General features: G+C 46.8%; 1 protein-coding gene across 2 annotated transcripts in view; it reads left to right on the top strand.

Annotated features, from left to right (window-relative positions):
• The first annotated feature begins 1,376 nt into the window (after positions 1-1,376).
• Positions 1,377-16,466, top strand: part of CUX2 (cut like homeobox 2) — a 350,576-nt gene continuing 335,486 nt past the window's right edge. For both annotated transcript variants that reach the window (XM_038762394.1, XM_038762393.1), the window contains exon 1: positions 1,377-1,439. In XM_038762394.1, the coding sequence (XP_038618322.1) occupies positions 1,377-1,439 (63 nt within the window). The remainder of the gene's footprint in view (positions 1,440-16,466) is intronic.

Here is a 16,466-nt window from a genome sequence, read left to right as displayed (position 1 = left end):
GTTGCCAACTTGTACTTCCCAAGGGCTTAGTCCAGTGCTCTGCACACAGCGCTCAATAAATACGATTGATGGATGATGGATGGATGGATGTTGGGTAGCGACTGCCTCTATATGTTGCCAACTTGGACTTCCCAAGCGCTTAGTCCAGTGCTCTGCACACAGTAATCACTCAATAAATACGATTGATGGATGATGGATGGATGGATGTTGGGTAGGGACTGCCTCTATATGTTGCCAACTTGTACTTCCCAAGCGCTTAGTCCAGTGCTCTGCACACAGTAAGCGCTCAATAAATACGATTGATGGATGGTGGATGGATGGATGTTGGGTAGGGACTGCCCCTATATGTTGCCAACTTGTACTTCCCAAGGGCTTAGTCCAGTGCTCTGCACGCAGTAGTCGCTCAGTAAATACGATTGATGGATGATGGATGGATGTTGGGTAGGGACTGCCTCTATATGTTGCCAACTTGGGCTTCCCAAGCGCTTAGTCCAGTGCTCTGCACACAGCAAGCGCTCAATAAATACGACTGATGATGTTGATGATGATGATGACTGCCTCTATATGTTGCCAACTTGTACTTCCCAAGCGCTTAGTCCAGTGCTCTGCACGCAGTAGTCGCTCAATAAATACGATTGATGGATGATGGATGGATATTGGGTAGGGACTGCCTCTATATGTTGCCAACTTGGACTTCCCAAGCGCTTAGTCCAGTGCTCTGCATGCAGTAGTCGCTCAATAAATACGATTGATGGATGATGGATGGATGGATGTTGGGTAGGGACCGTCTCTATAGGTTGCCAACTTGGACTTCCCAAGCGCTTAGTCCAGTGCTCTGCACACAGCAAGCGCTCAATACGATTGATTGATCGGAAGGGGGGCGGCCCACCCCGTTAGCCCCGGCCGCTCCCCCTCGCCAGTCCGGACGGGTATGGATTATACCCGCGGCGGCCGTTGACACGTGTGCTCCCTTGCAAAAGGGAGCAAAAAAATATTGTCAACTATTAACTTTTTTTCCCCACTTCCAGCGGTCAGCTCCCCCCCACCCCGAAAAACCCCCCCCATCCCACCCGGCCGCCCTTTGCATCTGCCGCCTGCGTGGGTGACGGCGGTATTGATAAGTTTGCAAAAAGGCAAAGTCAAGTGCAATCCAGTCGCCGATCGATCCCCGGGGTTTGGGGGGGGGGGGGTGCGGCGGGAGCGACTCGGGGATTGGAGCGGGCGCCCGCGCAGGGTTGCGCGCAGGGTTGCGCGCGCGGGGGGGAGGGTGTGCAAGCGGAGGGGAACCGGGGAAGGGGGGGGGGTCCAGCCCAGATATCGAGCGCAGCCACTCAGGGAGCAAAACTCTTCTGTGTCTCTTTTCAATAGCCCCCAAGATGGCCGCCAATGTGGGATCGATGTTTCAATATTGGAAGCGATTTGATCTACGACGGCTCCAGGTTAGTGGGGGAAGGCGACGGCGGCGCCCCGATGCCCTGCTGCCCCGCGCGGCTGGGCACCGGGGGGGGGACCCCCCCTGTGTGTCTCTGTTTGTGTGCCTGCCCCCTCCCCATCGATACGTATTAGAAATTGATTCCGCGGCTGCTCTTTGTTCGGTTCGCTCATCGATTAGCGGCGGCGACCGGGGAGCAGCGCTGGAGAGCGGTGGGGGGTGTGTGTGTGTCAATCAATCAAATTTATCGAGCGCTTACTGTGTGCGGAGCACTGGGCTAAGCGCTCGGGAAGTCCCAAGTTGGCAACATCCAGAGACGGTCCCTACCCGCCAGCGGGCTCACGGTCGCGGAGGAGGAAACCGGCCGTGCTAATCGAATCAAATAGATGGACTAGATAGGTACGATTCAAAGAGATAAATCCGAGCAGGGCCGGGGGCCTGACTTTTCCCGGCTCCCAACTTCTCCCGGGCTGGAGGGGAGGGGGGAGCGCGCGGCGTGACTCTCCCCGCTCCGGAGGGGAGGGAGGAGGGAGGAACCAAACCGGGAGGAGGGAGGGAAAAGGAGGAAGAAGAGGAGGAGGAGGAGGAGGAGGCTCCGCGCCCCGCCGCCGCCGCCGCCGCCGCCACCAGCAGCCCCTCCGCCGCCGCCGCCGCCGCCGCCCGCCGGGCTCTCCGCCCAGGGACCGGACCCGCCGCCGCCGCCGCCGCCCGGACCTTCTCCTTCTCCTCCTCCTCCTCCGTACGTTTCGTGGGGGGGTTCGTCATTTCTGCTTCTTTTTCCCCCTCCGTCCGACTCGTCCTCATCCCGGGTCTAGATTAGAATAGCGCAGGAAAGGGCTCCGGGCGCGGAAGTGAGCGCTCCTACCTCTGGGACCCTTAATAGACTTGGATCATTGCAAAGCAGGTGAATGCAACCCTGGCGGATGTTAACTTTAAAATAGGTGATTTTTCGCTCTCTGTTTCTTCCCTCTCCTTCTCCCTCTTCCACCCCTCTCTCTTTCCCTCTCTTTCTCCTCTTCCACCCCTTTCCCTCTTTCTTTCCCTCTTTCTCCATCTCTTTCTCACTCTCTCATCCCTCTATCTTTCCCTCTTTCTCCCTCTCCCACCCCTCCCTTTCCCTCTTTCTCCCCTCTCCCACCCCTCTCTCTTTCCCTCTCTTTCTCCCTCTCCCACCCCTTTCCCTCTCCCTCTCCCACTCCTCTCTCTTTCCCTCTCCTTCTCCCACCCGTCTCTTTCCCTCTCTTTTCTCCCTCTCCCACCCCTCTCTCTTTCCCTCTCTTTTCTACCTCTCCTTCTCCCACCCCTCTCTTTCCCTCTCTTTTCTCCCTCTCCTTCTCCCACCCCTCTCTTTCCCTCTTTTCTCCCTCTCCCACCCCTCTCTTTCCCTCTCTTTTCTCCCTCTCCTCCCACCCCTCTTTCCCTCTTTTCTCCCTCTCCCACCCCTCTCTCTTTCCCTCTTTTTTCTCCCTCTCCCACCCCTCTCTCTTTCCCTCTCTTTTCTCCCTCTCCCACCCCTCTCTTTCCCTCTCTTTTCTCCCTCTCCCACCCCTCTCTCTTTCCCTCTCTTTTCTCCCTCTCCTTCTCCCACCCCTCTCTTTCCCTCTTTTCTCCCTCTCCCACCCCTCTCTCTTTCCCTCTCTTTTCTCCCTCTCCCACCCCTCTCTCTTTCCCTCTCTTTTCTCCCTCTCCCACCCCTCTCTCTTTCCCTCTCTTTTCTCCCCCTCCCACCCCTCTCTTTCCCTCTCTTTTCTCCCCCTCCCACCCCTCTCTCTTTCCCTCTCTTTTCTCCCTCTCCCACCCCTCTCTCTTTCCCTCTCTTTCTTCCTCTCCTCCCCACCCCTCTGTCCTTTCCCTCTCTTTCCAAAAAGCGAATCCGCTCCTAATTGAGGAAGAGTTTCTCGAAATGCTCTCCCTGGATCTAACCTATGTGTGCATGTCTGTGTTTCGTGGTTGTGTGTGTGTGGGGGGGGGAGGGTTAGTCCTTTCAGACCTAATGGAAAAGACTGTACCCAGTGGATGGGGGACGGGTTACTGAGGGATGGCAACGGCGGCGAAATTAATTTAAGATTTTTTTGGAGTGCTTAGGCTTGGCTGTTGCAGCGAATTTCTCCATAAATGTTTAAATCTTTGAAGTAGCAATCACAGCAGGAAGAAGTTGCGGGGAAATGATGCAGATAACAGACCGATTATAGGTTCTTGACTTGTTTGCCATGACATTAGCTTAAGATAAAAGATAATCAGTCTGGTGATAAAAGGGACCGCTGGTGGGTTTTTTTTTCTTTTGCCTATATGCAAATCTCGTTAAGTTTCTTCCACCCAAGCAAGTGGTTCCCGTTCCCCCTCCCGCCCTTCACCTCCTCTGTGTTTCCCATTCTTCTCCCCCCACCCCCACCTCTTCCCCAAAAGCTATTGAGATGAAATAAAATTCAGGGCGGTCATACTTCCTCATAATAACTGAAAGTGACTTGCATTTTCCAGGTTTTCGGTGACCGTGAATTTAGAGATTGGGGAAGGAGCTGGTGAAGGTGTTAGGATTTTGTAAAATACTGCAATGACAAAAAAAGGAAAGGCATGGCATTTTGAAAGGATGTGATGTGTCTATGTGTGTTAGGTTGGTTATATTGTGTTTGGTACTAGGGCCAATTGTAATTGTATTCCCTGCTAATGTTTGTAAATTAGACCTGGGCACTCTGAGGGCACAGACTCTTTATTTATGATTGATGTTCTGTAACATAAGGAATGACAAGAGCATGGCAAACAGATATGGGAGAAAGCAGAAGGAGCATGGAATCTGCTTAGGGCTGACTAGAGCCCTTTTGTGGTCCATTGTTATTCAGGTCTTGAGAATTTAACGTTCAGATTTACAGCAGTGGTATTTGGGTCCATTCATCCCTGAATGTCAGTTAACAAAATTTTCATTAGGCAACTAATATTCAATCTTCTGACCTCACTCGAGGTTCACGTATCTTTCAGATAGTCAGGATTTCAGATCAGATCTTACACCTCTATTCTGTTAGGCAAGAGAGCTCCTTTGTGGTCCTGTTTAGGTCACAGTACTGTGTACAGCTGTAGTGCCATTGGTCTGTGAAATTAACGATAAGCCCTTTGTTAAAATTTTTAACAGGACAGTTGACCTGAAAAATAAAAAGAGCTGGTATTTTCATTAGTGTCATTGCAAAAAATTCACAAAGTAGAAAAAAAAGCAATATGTTTCATGGTGCTGTTCATTAAAAGAATAGCTGTATGGATGTGGCAAATAATGAGCTGAATAAGTCTAACATGGAAACAACTGTGAAAGGAGAGTTTGCTCATTTACATGGATATTAAATGGGTTTATCCCTGTAGGATATTCCAGAGTTTAGAATGCTGCATACTTCATTTGGAAGTAAACAAATGTAAATACAATTGATGGAGCTTCAATAATATATCAACAGTTATAGCCCTTGGACTTTTAAGCACATTTACTGAATGCGTCTGTGATACCCAGCTCTAAAAGTATGCAGGTACTATAAACATAGAGTCCCTACAAATTTTCATTAATGACTTTTTGTTTGAAACGGATTATCTGGCTAAGCACTTTTGCCTCAGATCATCCCCAGTACATGACACTAATGGCTATTACACTTAAATAAAAAAACCCTACTAGTTTTAACTTTTTTTTAAAAAAGCCCTCACACTAGTCGTTAAGGATCTAGGTAGCTCTCCCCCGCAAAAAAATTAGGGGTTCAGAGATATAGGTTGACTTTCAGCACAATTGTGCTTCCCTTGAAAGAGGTGTACAGCTTTAATTCTCAGATGTTCTGGTTGAATGGGCAGCTGTGTCTGGGTGCTGAGCTGTAAAGTGAGCAGCGCGGTAGTACGGGCTGTCTGTCGTTAGGCCCAGGCCACATTGCTGGCGCCGCCCCTGAATCCTGGCGAGAAAGGTGACCTTGTGCCAGTTTGGCCTAATGCCCTCTATTATAAAAAAAAAAATGGGAAACAATCCATTTATTATTCCTTCAAATACTGTACCTCCACAGAGGACTGTTTACCTAGAGTGGGAGACCACTGAGAGAGAGGACAACCTTGATGAATTGTGGGCAGATGTAAAACATGTTAGACAGATAGATATTCAGGAGCACTTTGATCAGAGGGGCACCAGACCATCTTTTTTTTTTTCCTTTTTATGTTAGCAGCCTAGGAAATGAGAATAGATAAAATTCTATCAGAGATAACCCAGACATATTTCATTTGGTTATGAGATTGCTTTATAGGGTACATTACTAATGCAGTATTTTTTTACAGCTTTTCTGTGTATAATCGTCATAACAGGATTCATTGCTTTATGATTTTTTGGCTGTAGAGTGTTCATTTTCTTATTATGTTCAGCGTACCAATGAACAGGTTATATACTATCTCTGTACTTGAGGTTTCCACACACTGTTCTAAGCAGCCACCAAGAGCAAAGTAAGTTGATGATTTTCAGCCCAGTTGTACATTTGCAGTCTGAAAACCACTATAAAGGGTGTTTTTGTTTTTTTGTGTATGTGGTGTTTTGTTTTTTGTTTTTTTTGTTTTTTGTGGTGGCTATTTTTCCTTGGGAGCATAGGTTGACTGACAGTGATATTAGTAAGACATAAGGGACTTTATCAAATAAATACAAAATGCTGTTTTGCTCTGTCTGTGAAAGAAGCTCTTTAAAGAAAGAGAACTGTGCTTCAGCTGGAAGACTCTGTGAAGAGTTAGGGCAAACTTAAGTGGAGAGATTAGATATCTTGTCACTCTGAGTGGAGTTGCTTTTGGGGGAGGGTGACAGAGCACCTGAATGCCGTGGAGCCTGATGGAATGTTTTTACTCTTCAAAGTTTAGAAAAAAAGTGGATGTGATTAAAATATTATAACCTTATGATATTCTGAAGTGCATAAATTTTACAGATCAGCTACAGGGGGAGTTTAGACATCCATTAAATGATATGACAGCTTGACTTATCTAAATGTGCTATCATTTAACAATGTGTCAAAATTCCTCTTTCTATAGATGACAGCAGTAAATAAGCTATCAGTTCTATTGGCTGAAGCTTAACTTTTGAAACTTGGACTAACACAGTTACTGCCGGAGTGGCGAACATTAATGAGCAGGAGAGCCCGGCTTGACCCCTCCCTGGAGAGAAGGGCTGTCTGTCAAGCTTGGCCTCTCAGAAGCATCTTGGGGGGGGGCGCTCAGTTCAACCATGGTGACCACATGCAGATGCTCCTACCCCTCGCTCCCATCATCACCGACCAACAAATCCAGCCCAAGTCAGAGTTTGGCCAGTGGCCGAACTCTGTGGCTCCATTCTTTTAGGAGTTTGGATTCCCAGGGAGACTGATATTAGAAAGTCCGGAGCGGAGAGTCTTTCTCGTTGGGAATCGTAGATATAGCTGATGGTCATTATTTGGACGGCACCACTCAGTGCGACAGTCACTTTCTGTTGTGCATCTTAACATGTTGCCAGTGTTTCAATTTTCCATTTCAGTGAGGGGGATAGAATGGAGAGAGGGCTAATGCTTCCAAAAGATTTATTTCCCATTCTGATTGTGCGATGCCGTACACATCTCCAGTGCTATAGAAATAATAAATAACAAGCTCTTATCCTGCACAGTTTTAGCTGTTTGTTATTTTAGATTAACGTTGTGCGGGTAGATACATCAGAGAACAGCTTTCCAATTTCTTTACCTTCTGTTAAAAACATGCAAAACGGAATTCTGTCGCAGTACTTCAGAAATATTACACTTGCTGTCTGTGGTGGTAGCTTTTCTTCCATCAGGCAGAATCTCAAGCAAACCCTCCAGTGGGGCTAAATTTGTCTCGGGGAGCTGCAGACGGGGCTGCCCAAGAGCTGTTGTTCTAACTCAGTTTTTGTTTTTTGTTTTTTAATCTAATCCAGGTGAACGCACATGGAAGCTCCTGGATTGCCAAACTTGCAGGCTGAAATCCAGCAGACAGTATAGTTAGGGTGAAGGCAGTAGCAGAATCTTCTAGCCCTGATCTTGAAGTGCTTCAGTTTTGACTGGTATAACTCTTCCTTTTTCACACCCCTTCAGAAGTCTGCTACAGTTCTTTATGGTCCTGAACTGACATGCGATGACTGGCCTGAGGCCCACTAGTGTTTTGCCAATCTTGGACCGCACGCAGTTCTCTTAGGATGCTTTACCTTGCCCTTCATCTCTGCATTTCAGACCATTTCTGGAAAGTGCCATTGCCTCATCATGGGAATCTATCAATCAATCAGGGTATTTACTGAGTGCTTACTGTGCAGAGCACTGTACTAAGAGCTTGGGAAAATACAGCGTAACAGAGTTGGTAGACCCGATTCCTGCCCACAAGGAGCTTACCGTTCACAGGTGGGGACAGGTATTAAAATAGATTAGGGTTAGGGCATATAGAGCGTACAAGAATGTTCAGGGAGGAAGTATGGGAGGCAGACACATCTTTGGGTCAAAACCTCCAGGAATCTGTTGACCTCACTGGAGAGTTCCTGCTGAGAACTCCCTTTTTATTTAGAATTATTTTTCTTAGAGATGGAGGGTAAAGAGAAATGACTGTCCTTGGGAAAGGGACTGGCAGAGTGAACAGAGTATGAACCCTGAGAGAAACAGAATGATTTTGACCATTTCATAGAATTGAAGGTAAAAGACAGAGCTTTTCCCCTCAGCATGGTATGTTATATGTCTTGTTTTTCCACCCTGGCACTCTGCCCCAGAGATGGCTGCATTTCAAGGACAGGAAGCCCTGTTGTATTTCTCTGTGTTTATCTGTGTGAGTATACGTAACATGAAGCACTTTAACGTGGAATGTGCCATATCAAGGTTTGAGATATCATTTAAGAGTACCGTGGTCACAAATAGCTTAATTAAAAAAGTGGTTAATTACAAATGGTCTTATGCCTGTGGTTATGGAGAAAACATAGAAGATTATTAGTTAACTCCACTTAGATTCACTCCTCCCCTGCCTCACCCCAATAGACACGTATTAGGTTAAGCCAAGGGAAATGAAGACACCGATATTAGCGTTAGTCATTTAAAAAAAAATCAATCAAAAGGATTCTTAGCTCCCAAACTGGCTGTGTGCACAAGATTCCTTGGGCAGAGAGTGGTACTTAAGACTTTTTCAGTTGGTGTCTCGTGGACCTAGTCCATTATAATGGCTCCTCTGGAGCCATTATGGTCTATTGACTTTTCGAATCTTGCTGGTTGGAGTGTGGGTGCCGTTGACACAACAGACCACAAGAGTGCCACATAAGCTGTTATGGTCTAACAGGTCAATGCTGTACAGAGTGAATCCTCTAAGTGGGCAGTGAACCTTTAGGAGAGAACAACTCCTTGGGACGTATTACGGTCTGTGGTGCCCGAGGCACCTGCTCTGACCTCTTCCTGCCACAGCAATGCCTCTCTGGGAGTTGTGAGGGCCCACAGCCACTCGCTCATTGATCTGCTCGACCGTAACAGCTTCAGGGGCTGGGGATCACTTTGGGTGATCCCAGCTAACTCCTGCCGTGATGGGAAGGGTGGTCAGATGCAGTGGACTCTGAGTTTTTTGAAGAAGGAAATGGGGGAAGAAGCCGTGTGAGTATGTTTAGGAGCATACATTGCGTTATAGGGAGGATTGTCCACCGGAATGGAGACTCCAGTGTAAGTACACTGTAAGTTTGTTGTGGGCAGGAAATATGTTTACCAGCTCTGTTGTACTGTAATAATAATAATGGCTTACTCTGTGCAAAGCATTGTTCTAAGCGCTGGGGAGGGTACAGGGTGATCAGGTTGTCCCACGGGGGTTCACAGTCTTAACCCCCATTTTACAGATAAGGGAACTGAGGTCCAGAGAAGTGAAGTGACTTGCCCAAAGTCACACAGCTGACAGTTGGCGGAGCCGGGATTTAAACCCCTGACCTCTGACTCCAAAGCCCAGGCTTTTACCACTGAGCCACGCTGCTTCTCTACTGTACTTTCCCAAGCGCTTAATACAGTGCTCTGCACACAGTAAGTGCTCAGTAAGTACTATTGACTGTCAAACGTATTTATTGAGTGCTTATTGTGTGCAGAGCACTGTACTAAGCGCTTGGGAGAGTACGGTACAACAGTAAACAGACACATTCCCTGCGCATAACAAGCTTAGAGTTTAAGTATGTCTCCGTCATGCCAGCTCTAGGCCAGAGTCCTGACCCACATTACATGGCTATGTAATCAAGTGGCTCCTGCTGGTTACATGTGTTCCTGCTGATGGGAAGGGCCATTCTCAGGGGTAGCTCCAAGCTCCTTTGCTGGCTGTCACTATTTATTAGATGAGGTTCAGTTCCACTAAAGGAACTGATTGACCCCAGCAACTTTCTTTAGACTTCCTGCCACAACCACAACCATAATCTGGTGGCATCTGTTAAGCAATTTTATGCAGGTATTACTTTGATGGGTGCAAAGTTGACCTCACTCACAACACAAAAATACAGTCCCCTGCACTCCAAAATCTCAACACCTAAAGTAAAAAAAAAAAAACCAGACATGTAGATAGGGCACACCAGTAGAGGCATTGAGTCACCGAAAGAGAAACAGAGTCTCATCCCATTGAGTGGAGAGAGAAGATATTCATTTATTTAATCCTATTCATCTAGTGCTTACTGTGTGCAGAGCACTGTACTAAACGTGTGGAAAGTACATTTTGGGAGCTTGTGGTGCAAACCCACACATAGTACTTCCTTGACCTTGGTCCCTCGCAGTTTTCATATCTAAACCGGGAAATGACGAGAATTTTGGTCAGCCACGGGGTAGTGGGGCTCCTGAACCATTTTCAAAGAGGTATTTCCCAGTGCCCATGGGCTGGAAGGCGACTTGAGAGAGATCGGTTGGGCAGTCAGTCAGTGGTATTAATTGAGCACTCACTGTGGGCAGAGACCGGTTCTAAGCACTTGGGAGAGTACAATGTAACAGAGTTGATAGATATGTTCCCTGCAACACAATGAGCTAACAGTCTAGAGGAGGATACAGCTAGTCCCTCTCAGTGCCTGAGAGCTACATGACAGTACCACAGTCCCAAGAGGGTAGTTGTGTATCTTTTTCTGATTGCCCAATGGTCTGAGGATGAAGTAGACTGTAAATACCCAAGTCCGAGTTACTCTCCTCACATCATTCCCTGTCCTCTCCTTTGAGCTGCTTTTTGCTCATAACCTCTTATTACGTACTGTGGTGGTGTTCTTGCGAGCCAAAGTGAATCGTGAGAGTGACTTGGTGCTGCACCACCTTTTGTCTTGAATTTCGTCACCTTGGTTGTGTAATGCCAGGTCACTGAAGTTAGTAAAATGTGCTTGAATAATTAAGCAGGTGTTGGATGATGAAGTTGGAAGAGATGCAGAAAATGAGAATTTATCTTTAGCTCAGTGGCTCTCACTTTAGAAAGTGGTGACCCCAATTTCAGCCCTAAGAGTGACTCCTTCCCTAATTAGTCCATTAATTAATTACGTGCATGCTGCAGTCCATTAGAGATGTTTTAGGTGGCTTTCAGTCCCACAACTCAGAACTCTCCCTGGCCTTTGAAAATCTGAAGGCAAAAGGGAAGCAGTTCTCTTCCTCCTCCTACCCTCCACTTCCCAATATAGTCTTGTACAGAGATAAAAACAAATGAAAGGGACCATGTACCTCATACATGTTTTCTTGCTCACTATCTAGGAAGCCATACATTTAGACTGGGGATAAACTCTTCTCTCCTTTTTTCTGGTGATGTGTCCATAGGTGATGAGAGAAAATGATACAGACTGAAATCTTCCCTCTTCGTCCCATAGACTGTAAGCTACTTGTAGGCAGCGATTGCATCTACCAACTCGGCTGTATTGTACTTTCCGAAGCCCTTCTTATAAGTGCTCAGTAAATGCCATTGAGCCTACTTCCCTGGGCCTCTTTCTTTTAGGATTTGTTTTTAATGGTATTCATTAAGTGCTTAGTATGTGCCAGACACAGTACTAAGTGCTGGGGTAGATAAGAAGCTAATCAGGTTGGATACAGTCCATGGCCCATATGGGGCTCACAGTCCTAATCCCCATTTTACAGATGGGTAACTGAGGCACAGATTAATTAAATGACTGGCCCAAGGTCACACAGCAGACTAGTGGTAGAGCCGGGATTAGAACCTATCAATCAGTCAATCAACTGTGTTTATTGAGCGCTTACTCTATGCAGGACACTGTACTAGCGCTTGGGAGAGTACCACACGACAATGTAACAGACACATTCCCGGTCCACAAGGAGTTTACAAATCTGTTCTCTGACTCCCAGGCTCATCTTGTACATGTTTTGGCTCTTGGGAAGTGAGCGTGAGCCATCTTTGTCTCCGTGTGTGGAACCACTGTGACCCCTTGCTGGGGGAACAGAGGTGAGTGGGTGAACTTGACTTAACATGGGCTGTGCTCTTTGGGGTAGCCTGTCAGTCAGTAAATCATATTTATTGAGCGCTTACTGTGTTTCAGAGTGTTTCCCAAGCTTGGGAAAGTACAGTACAATAATAAACTGACACATTCCCTACCCACAGTGACTACTTTGTGGCCTCTGTGCTCAGTCAAAACCTGAACTGAGCTGCTGGAATCTCTCAGCTCATAGCTTAGATCTTAGCTAGCTAGCTCTTCAACCATTGGGGTGTTTGTCCCAGAGCAGGACTCTGGAACACTTAGGGAGAGATCAATCAATCATAGGTATTTATTATGTGCTTACAGTGTGCAGAGCACTGTGCTTTGTGCTTGGGAGAGTTCAGTACAACAGAATTGAGAGACATGATTCCCTGCCCCCAAGGAGCTTAATAATTGTGGTACTTGTTAAACTCTTACTATGTACTGAGCACTGTGTTAGGTGCTGGGGTAGATGCAAGATAATCGTGTTGGTCACAGTCCTTGTCACACATGGGGCTCACAGTCTGAGTAGGAGTGGGAAGAACAGGTACTTAATCCCCATTTTTCAAACGAGGGAACTGAGACACAGAGAAGTGAAGTAACTTGTCGAGGGCCACACAACAGAGAAATTGCAAAACTGGGATTAGGACTCGGGTCCTCTGACTCCTGGCCTGTGCTCTTTCCATCAGACTATGTTCCTTCTCCATCTAGTTTACAATCTAGTGGGAGAGACAGACATTTTGCTGTGAGCCTGTGCTTTTTCCATCAGGCTATGTTCCTTCTCCATCTAGTTTACAATCTAGTGGGAGAGACAGACATTTTGCTGTGAGGCCGAGGGTGGGGTGAGTATAAAGTGCTTAAGGGGTACCGACACAAGTGCATATTCGAATGAGACTTACGACTTAAACAGTAATAATGGGATTTGTTGCACACTTACTACTTGCCAAGCACAGTACTAAGCATGGGGTTGATTCAAGGTAAGCAGGTTGATTTATGAGCTTTAGAGAGGTTCTGCTGCCTCCTTTCTCTGGAGCCTTCAAAGGGTAGCAGGGTCCCCTTTGGGTTGGTGGGAGCACAGCTTTGTTCAGAAGTTGTGGAATGGCCAGATGACCTATTGAGGCCCCTTCCAGCCTAAGAATATTGGGAAACATTTTAAAAAATGTTATAGTAATGGGTACTACTAGTTAAGGGTAGTTTCTAGGGGGAAGAGCATGGGCTCTGGGAGTCAGATATTTGTTGATTTGCTTGTATCCACCCCAGCGCTTAGTACAGTGCTTGGCACATAGGACTTAACAAATACCACAATTATTAATCCCAGCTCCACCACACACTTACTGTGTGACCTTGAGCAAGTTAGTTAACTTCTCTATACCTCGTTTCCCCCATCTGCAAAATGGGGATTCAGTGCCTGTTCACTCTCCTACTTAGACTGCGAGCCTCATGTGAGACCTGATTATCTTGCATCTGCCCCAGAATTTAGTACAGTGATTGGCACTTAGTGCTTATCAAATACCACAATTATTATTATGGGTAGTCGCAGGACTGGGACAAATAACTGTGATCAGTCAATTGTGTTTACTGAACACTTACTGTGTGCAGAGCACTGTACTAAGCACTTGGAAGACTACAATATAACGGAGTTGGTAGACATGTCCCCTGCTCACAATGAACTTACAGTCTAGAGGGAGAGAGACATTAATATAAATAAACTATGGATATGTACGTAAGGGCTGTGGAGCTGAGGGACGGTGAATAAAGGGAGCAAATCCAAGTTCAAGATGTAATGCAGAAGGGAGTGGTAGAAGAAGAAATGAGGGTTTAGTGAGGGAAGCCCTCTTGAAGGAGATATGCCTTCAATAAAGCTTTCAAGGTGGAGGGAGTAGTTGTTGGATATGAAAAGGCAGGACATTGAAGGCCAGAGGCAGGACATGGACGAGAGGTCAAGGGAGAGAGAGATGAGATCGAGGTACAATAAGTAGGTTGGAAATAGAGGAGCAAAGTGTGCGGGAATAGGATGTAGTAGGAAAGCGGCGAGGTAAGGTAGGAGAGGGTAAGGTGACTGAGTGCTTTAAAACCAGTGGTGGAAGTGGATGGGCAACTGTTGGAGGTTCTTGAAGAGTGGGGAAACATGGACTGAACATTTTTGTTGAAAAATGATCTGGGCAGCAGAGTGAAGTATGGATTGGAGCTGGGAGAGACAGGAGGTAGGGAGGTCATGACTGACTCCTGCAGTCAAATTTACTGTTTTAACCAGAATATTCCCTTTTGGTTTCCACAGATGGTAGCTACACCCCCAGTAGCTTTTCCATTCTTGTCTTTTCTGACCAAGACATAATTCAGTTAAAAAGGAAACAGAAGGAACAAGAGAATTCTACACCTTTTTGTCTTTTAAGTGGCATTTGTTAAGCACTTACTGTGTGCTAGTCATTGTTCTAAGCTCTAGGGTAGATATAAAGTAAAGGCTAGACAAAGTCCCTGTCCCACGTGGGGCTCACAGTCTTAATCCCCAATTTGCAGATGAGGTAACTGAGGCACAGAGGAGTTGTGACTTTCCCAAGGTCACACAGCAGACAAGTGGCGGAGCTAGGATTAGAACTCAGTTCCTTCTGATTCCCAGGCCTAGGCTCTATCCACTAGGCCACATCCTAGTCAGGGAAGATGTTCCAAACAGGCAGTAAAGTTATAACAAGGCAGAAGACAGTCCTGCACCTGTCACGCAGGGCAGGCAGGCGGGAGATGATCTTAGTGTATGCTTTGGAGATTCAAACCTAATTTCCCAGAGCCTCTTTCAAAATACTAGCTCATCAGGTAAGCTGAAGATCCAAAGCAGGAGAGGATGGGAAGCCTTGCCTGGTTCTGAACCCAAGGATGGTGGCCTTTGGAGAACATTAAACAGTAATCTTGTGGCTGGTTTTTACAGTACACATGGGCGGAATGTTAATTTTTCCAGCGAGCTGAATTATTAGTTATTAACAGACTTAGTAAACAGGGCTCTCACCCTGACACTCCACCAGGATGCAATTTCTTAACCAGATAACCTAATCGGGGGTTAAGACGATCAGGTATTAGAGTCCCCCTCCCTATGCCGGTATCGTAGCAGCCCCTTCCAGTTAATTTTTCTAATCGTTGTCTGTTGAGTTTCAAAAGAAGAATGCAGGAATAATAGTTTTATCCCATAAATCCCAGCGCCTCCACCACTGAGCACAAAGTTATTCAGAGAAGAGGCTTCCCGGATAAGCCGCAGCATTTCAGACGGCACTGCCCGACCGGAGCAGGCTGGGAGCAGCTTGCTCCTGTGCCAGCTTGTCTTGCCAGATTGCTGCCCTTGGTGCTATCTGGGGAGATTCTTCCTGCAGGGAATTCTGAAAAGGAGATTTAGCATGGCCTGACCGTCTGCTTCTTTGAAGCCAATTTACCTGGCAACACTAATACCTGACTGTAAAGCTAGGCACTGGAATGGCATTGAGCACACTGTGTGTACGTGAGTGTGAGTGTGTGTATCGGAGGCGGAGAGGAAAGGAGGGAATGGCCAGGGGAGATAGAACTGAACAGTTGTTCATTTATCTGTCTATTGGGCAATAACCTGATTTAGGGAGGAGTTGGGGGTGGGGGGAAGGTTGTGCCAATTTGGAGCTGGGTCCTATTAGATAGGGAACCCTTAGTCTTGTTCTGTCTTCATTTACGGGGCAGGAGTGGCAACAGTTGATGTGGAAACAAACTCGTTCTTCTGAGGGCTTCAACTCGTCTTGCTACCCAGCAGCAAGGGACCCTGAGGTCAGACTGGGAAGACTGGGATAAGATAGGAGAAGGAAGGGAGCTCCGGTATTGGACAAAGATCCCAGTGTCCCATCCTCCCTGGGGGAGATGTGCAAATAGATGAGGTTTTTTTTTTTTAAATGATATTTGTTAAGTGCTTACTGTGTGCCAGGCACTAGGGTAAATGCAAGCTAATCAGATTGGACACAGGCCATGTCCAACATGAGGCCCACAGTCTTAATCCCCATTTTGCTGGCAAAGTAAAAGAGGCACAGAGAAGTTAAGCAACTTGTTTGAGGTCACAGCAGACTAGTGGCAGAGCTGGGATTAAAACTCAGGTCCTCTCACTCCAGGCCTGTGCTCTTTCCAGTAGACCGTACTGCTTCCCAGAGGTACCTGCATGCTTCATTCTTGGAGGGTTTACCCACCAGTCTGGTCCAGGATTTGGCATTCACAGCCAGCTGGGTGATTTATCAGGCCCCCAACATGAGTAAAGCCCCTTTCTGACAAATGCCGCAATGCTGTAGCTCAGATAACTAGTTCTTGTGGATTAGGAGCTAGAGGCAGCTCCGTTCCTGGATGCCTGTGCCGGGGGATCACCTCCATAATGGAAGTTGGCCATAACCAAATATAGGGAGAGCTGTGTGAGTGAGGTAATGGGCCCCACACTTTGAGGCTGAGATTCCCCTTAGAGAGGCCAGAGGAAAAAACTCAGACCTGGGGCTCCTGGGTTCCATTCTGGGTTCTTTAGGGCACATCCAACAATTCACTTAGGCTGGGAGAATAATGCAGTGAAGCATCCTTGTTTAAATAAAAAAAAGGAAGAAGGGGCCAGTTTGTGGGGATTTTGTGTGAAGACCTTTTAAAGGTGTATTAAATTACACTATGGGACTC

This window comes from Tachyglossus aculeatus, chromosome 21 (genome assembly GCF_015852505.1).
Source record: "Tachyglossus aculeatus isolate mTacAcu1 chromosome 21, mTacAcu1.pri, whole genome shotgun sequence".
NCBI classification, from domain to species: domain Eukaryota; kingdom Metazoa; phylum Chordata; class Mammalia; order Monotremata; family Tachyglossidae; genus Tachyglossus; species Tachyglossus aculeatus.
This window is presented reverse-complemented; position numbering and strand designations above follow the sequence as displayed.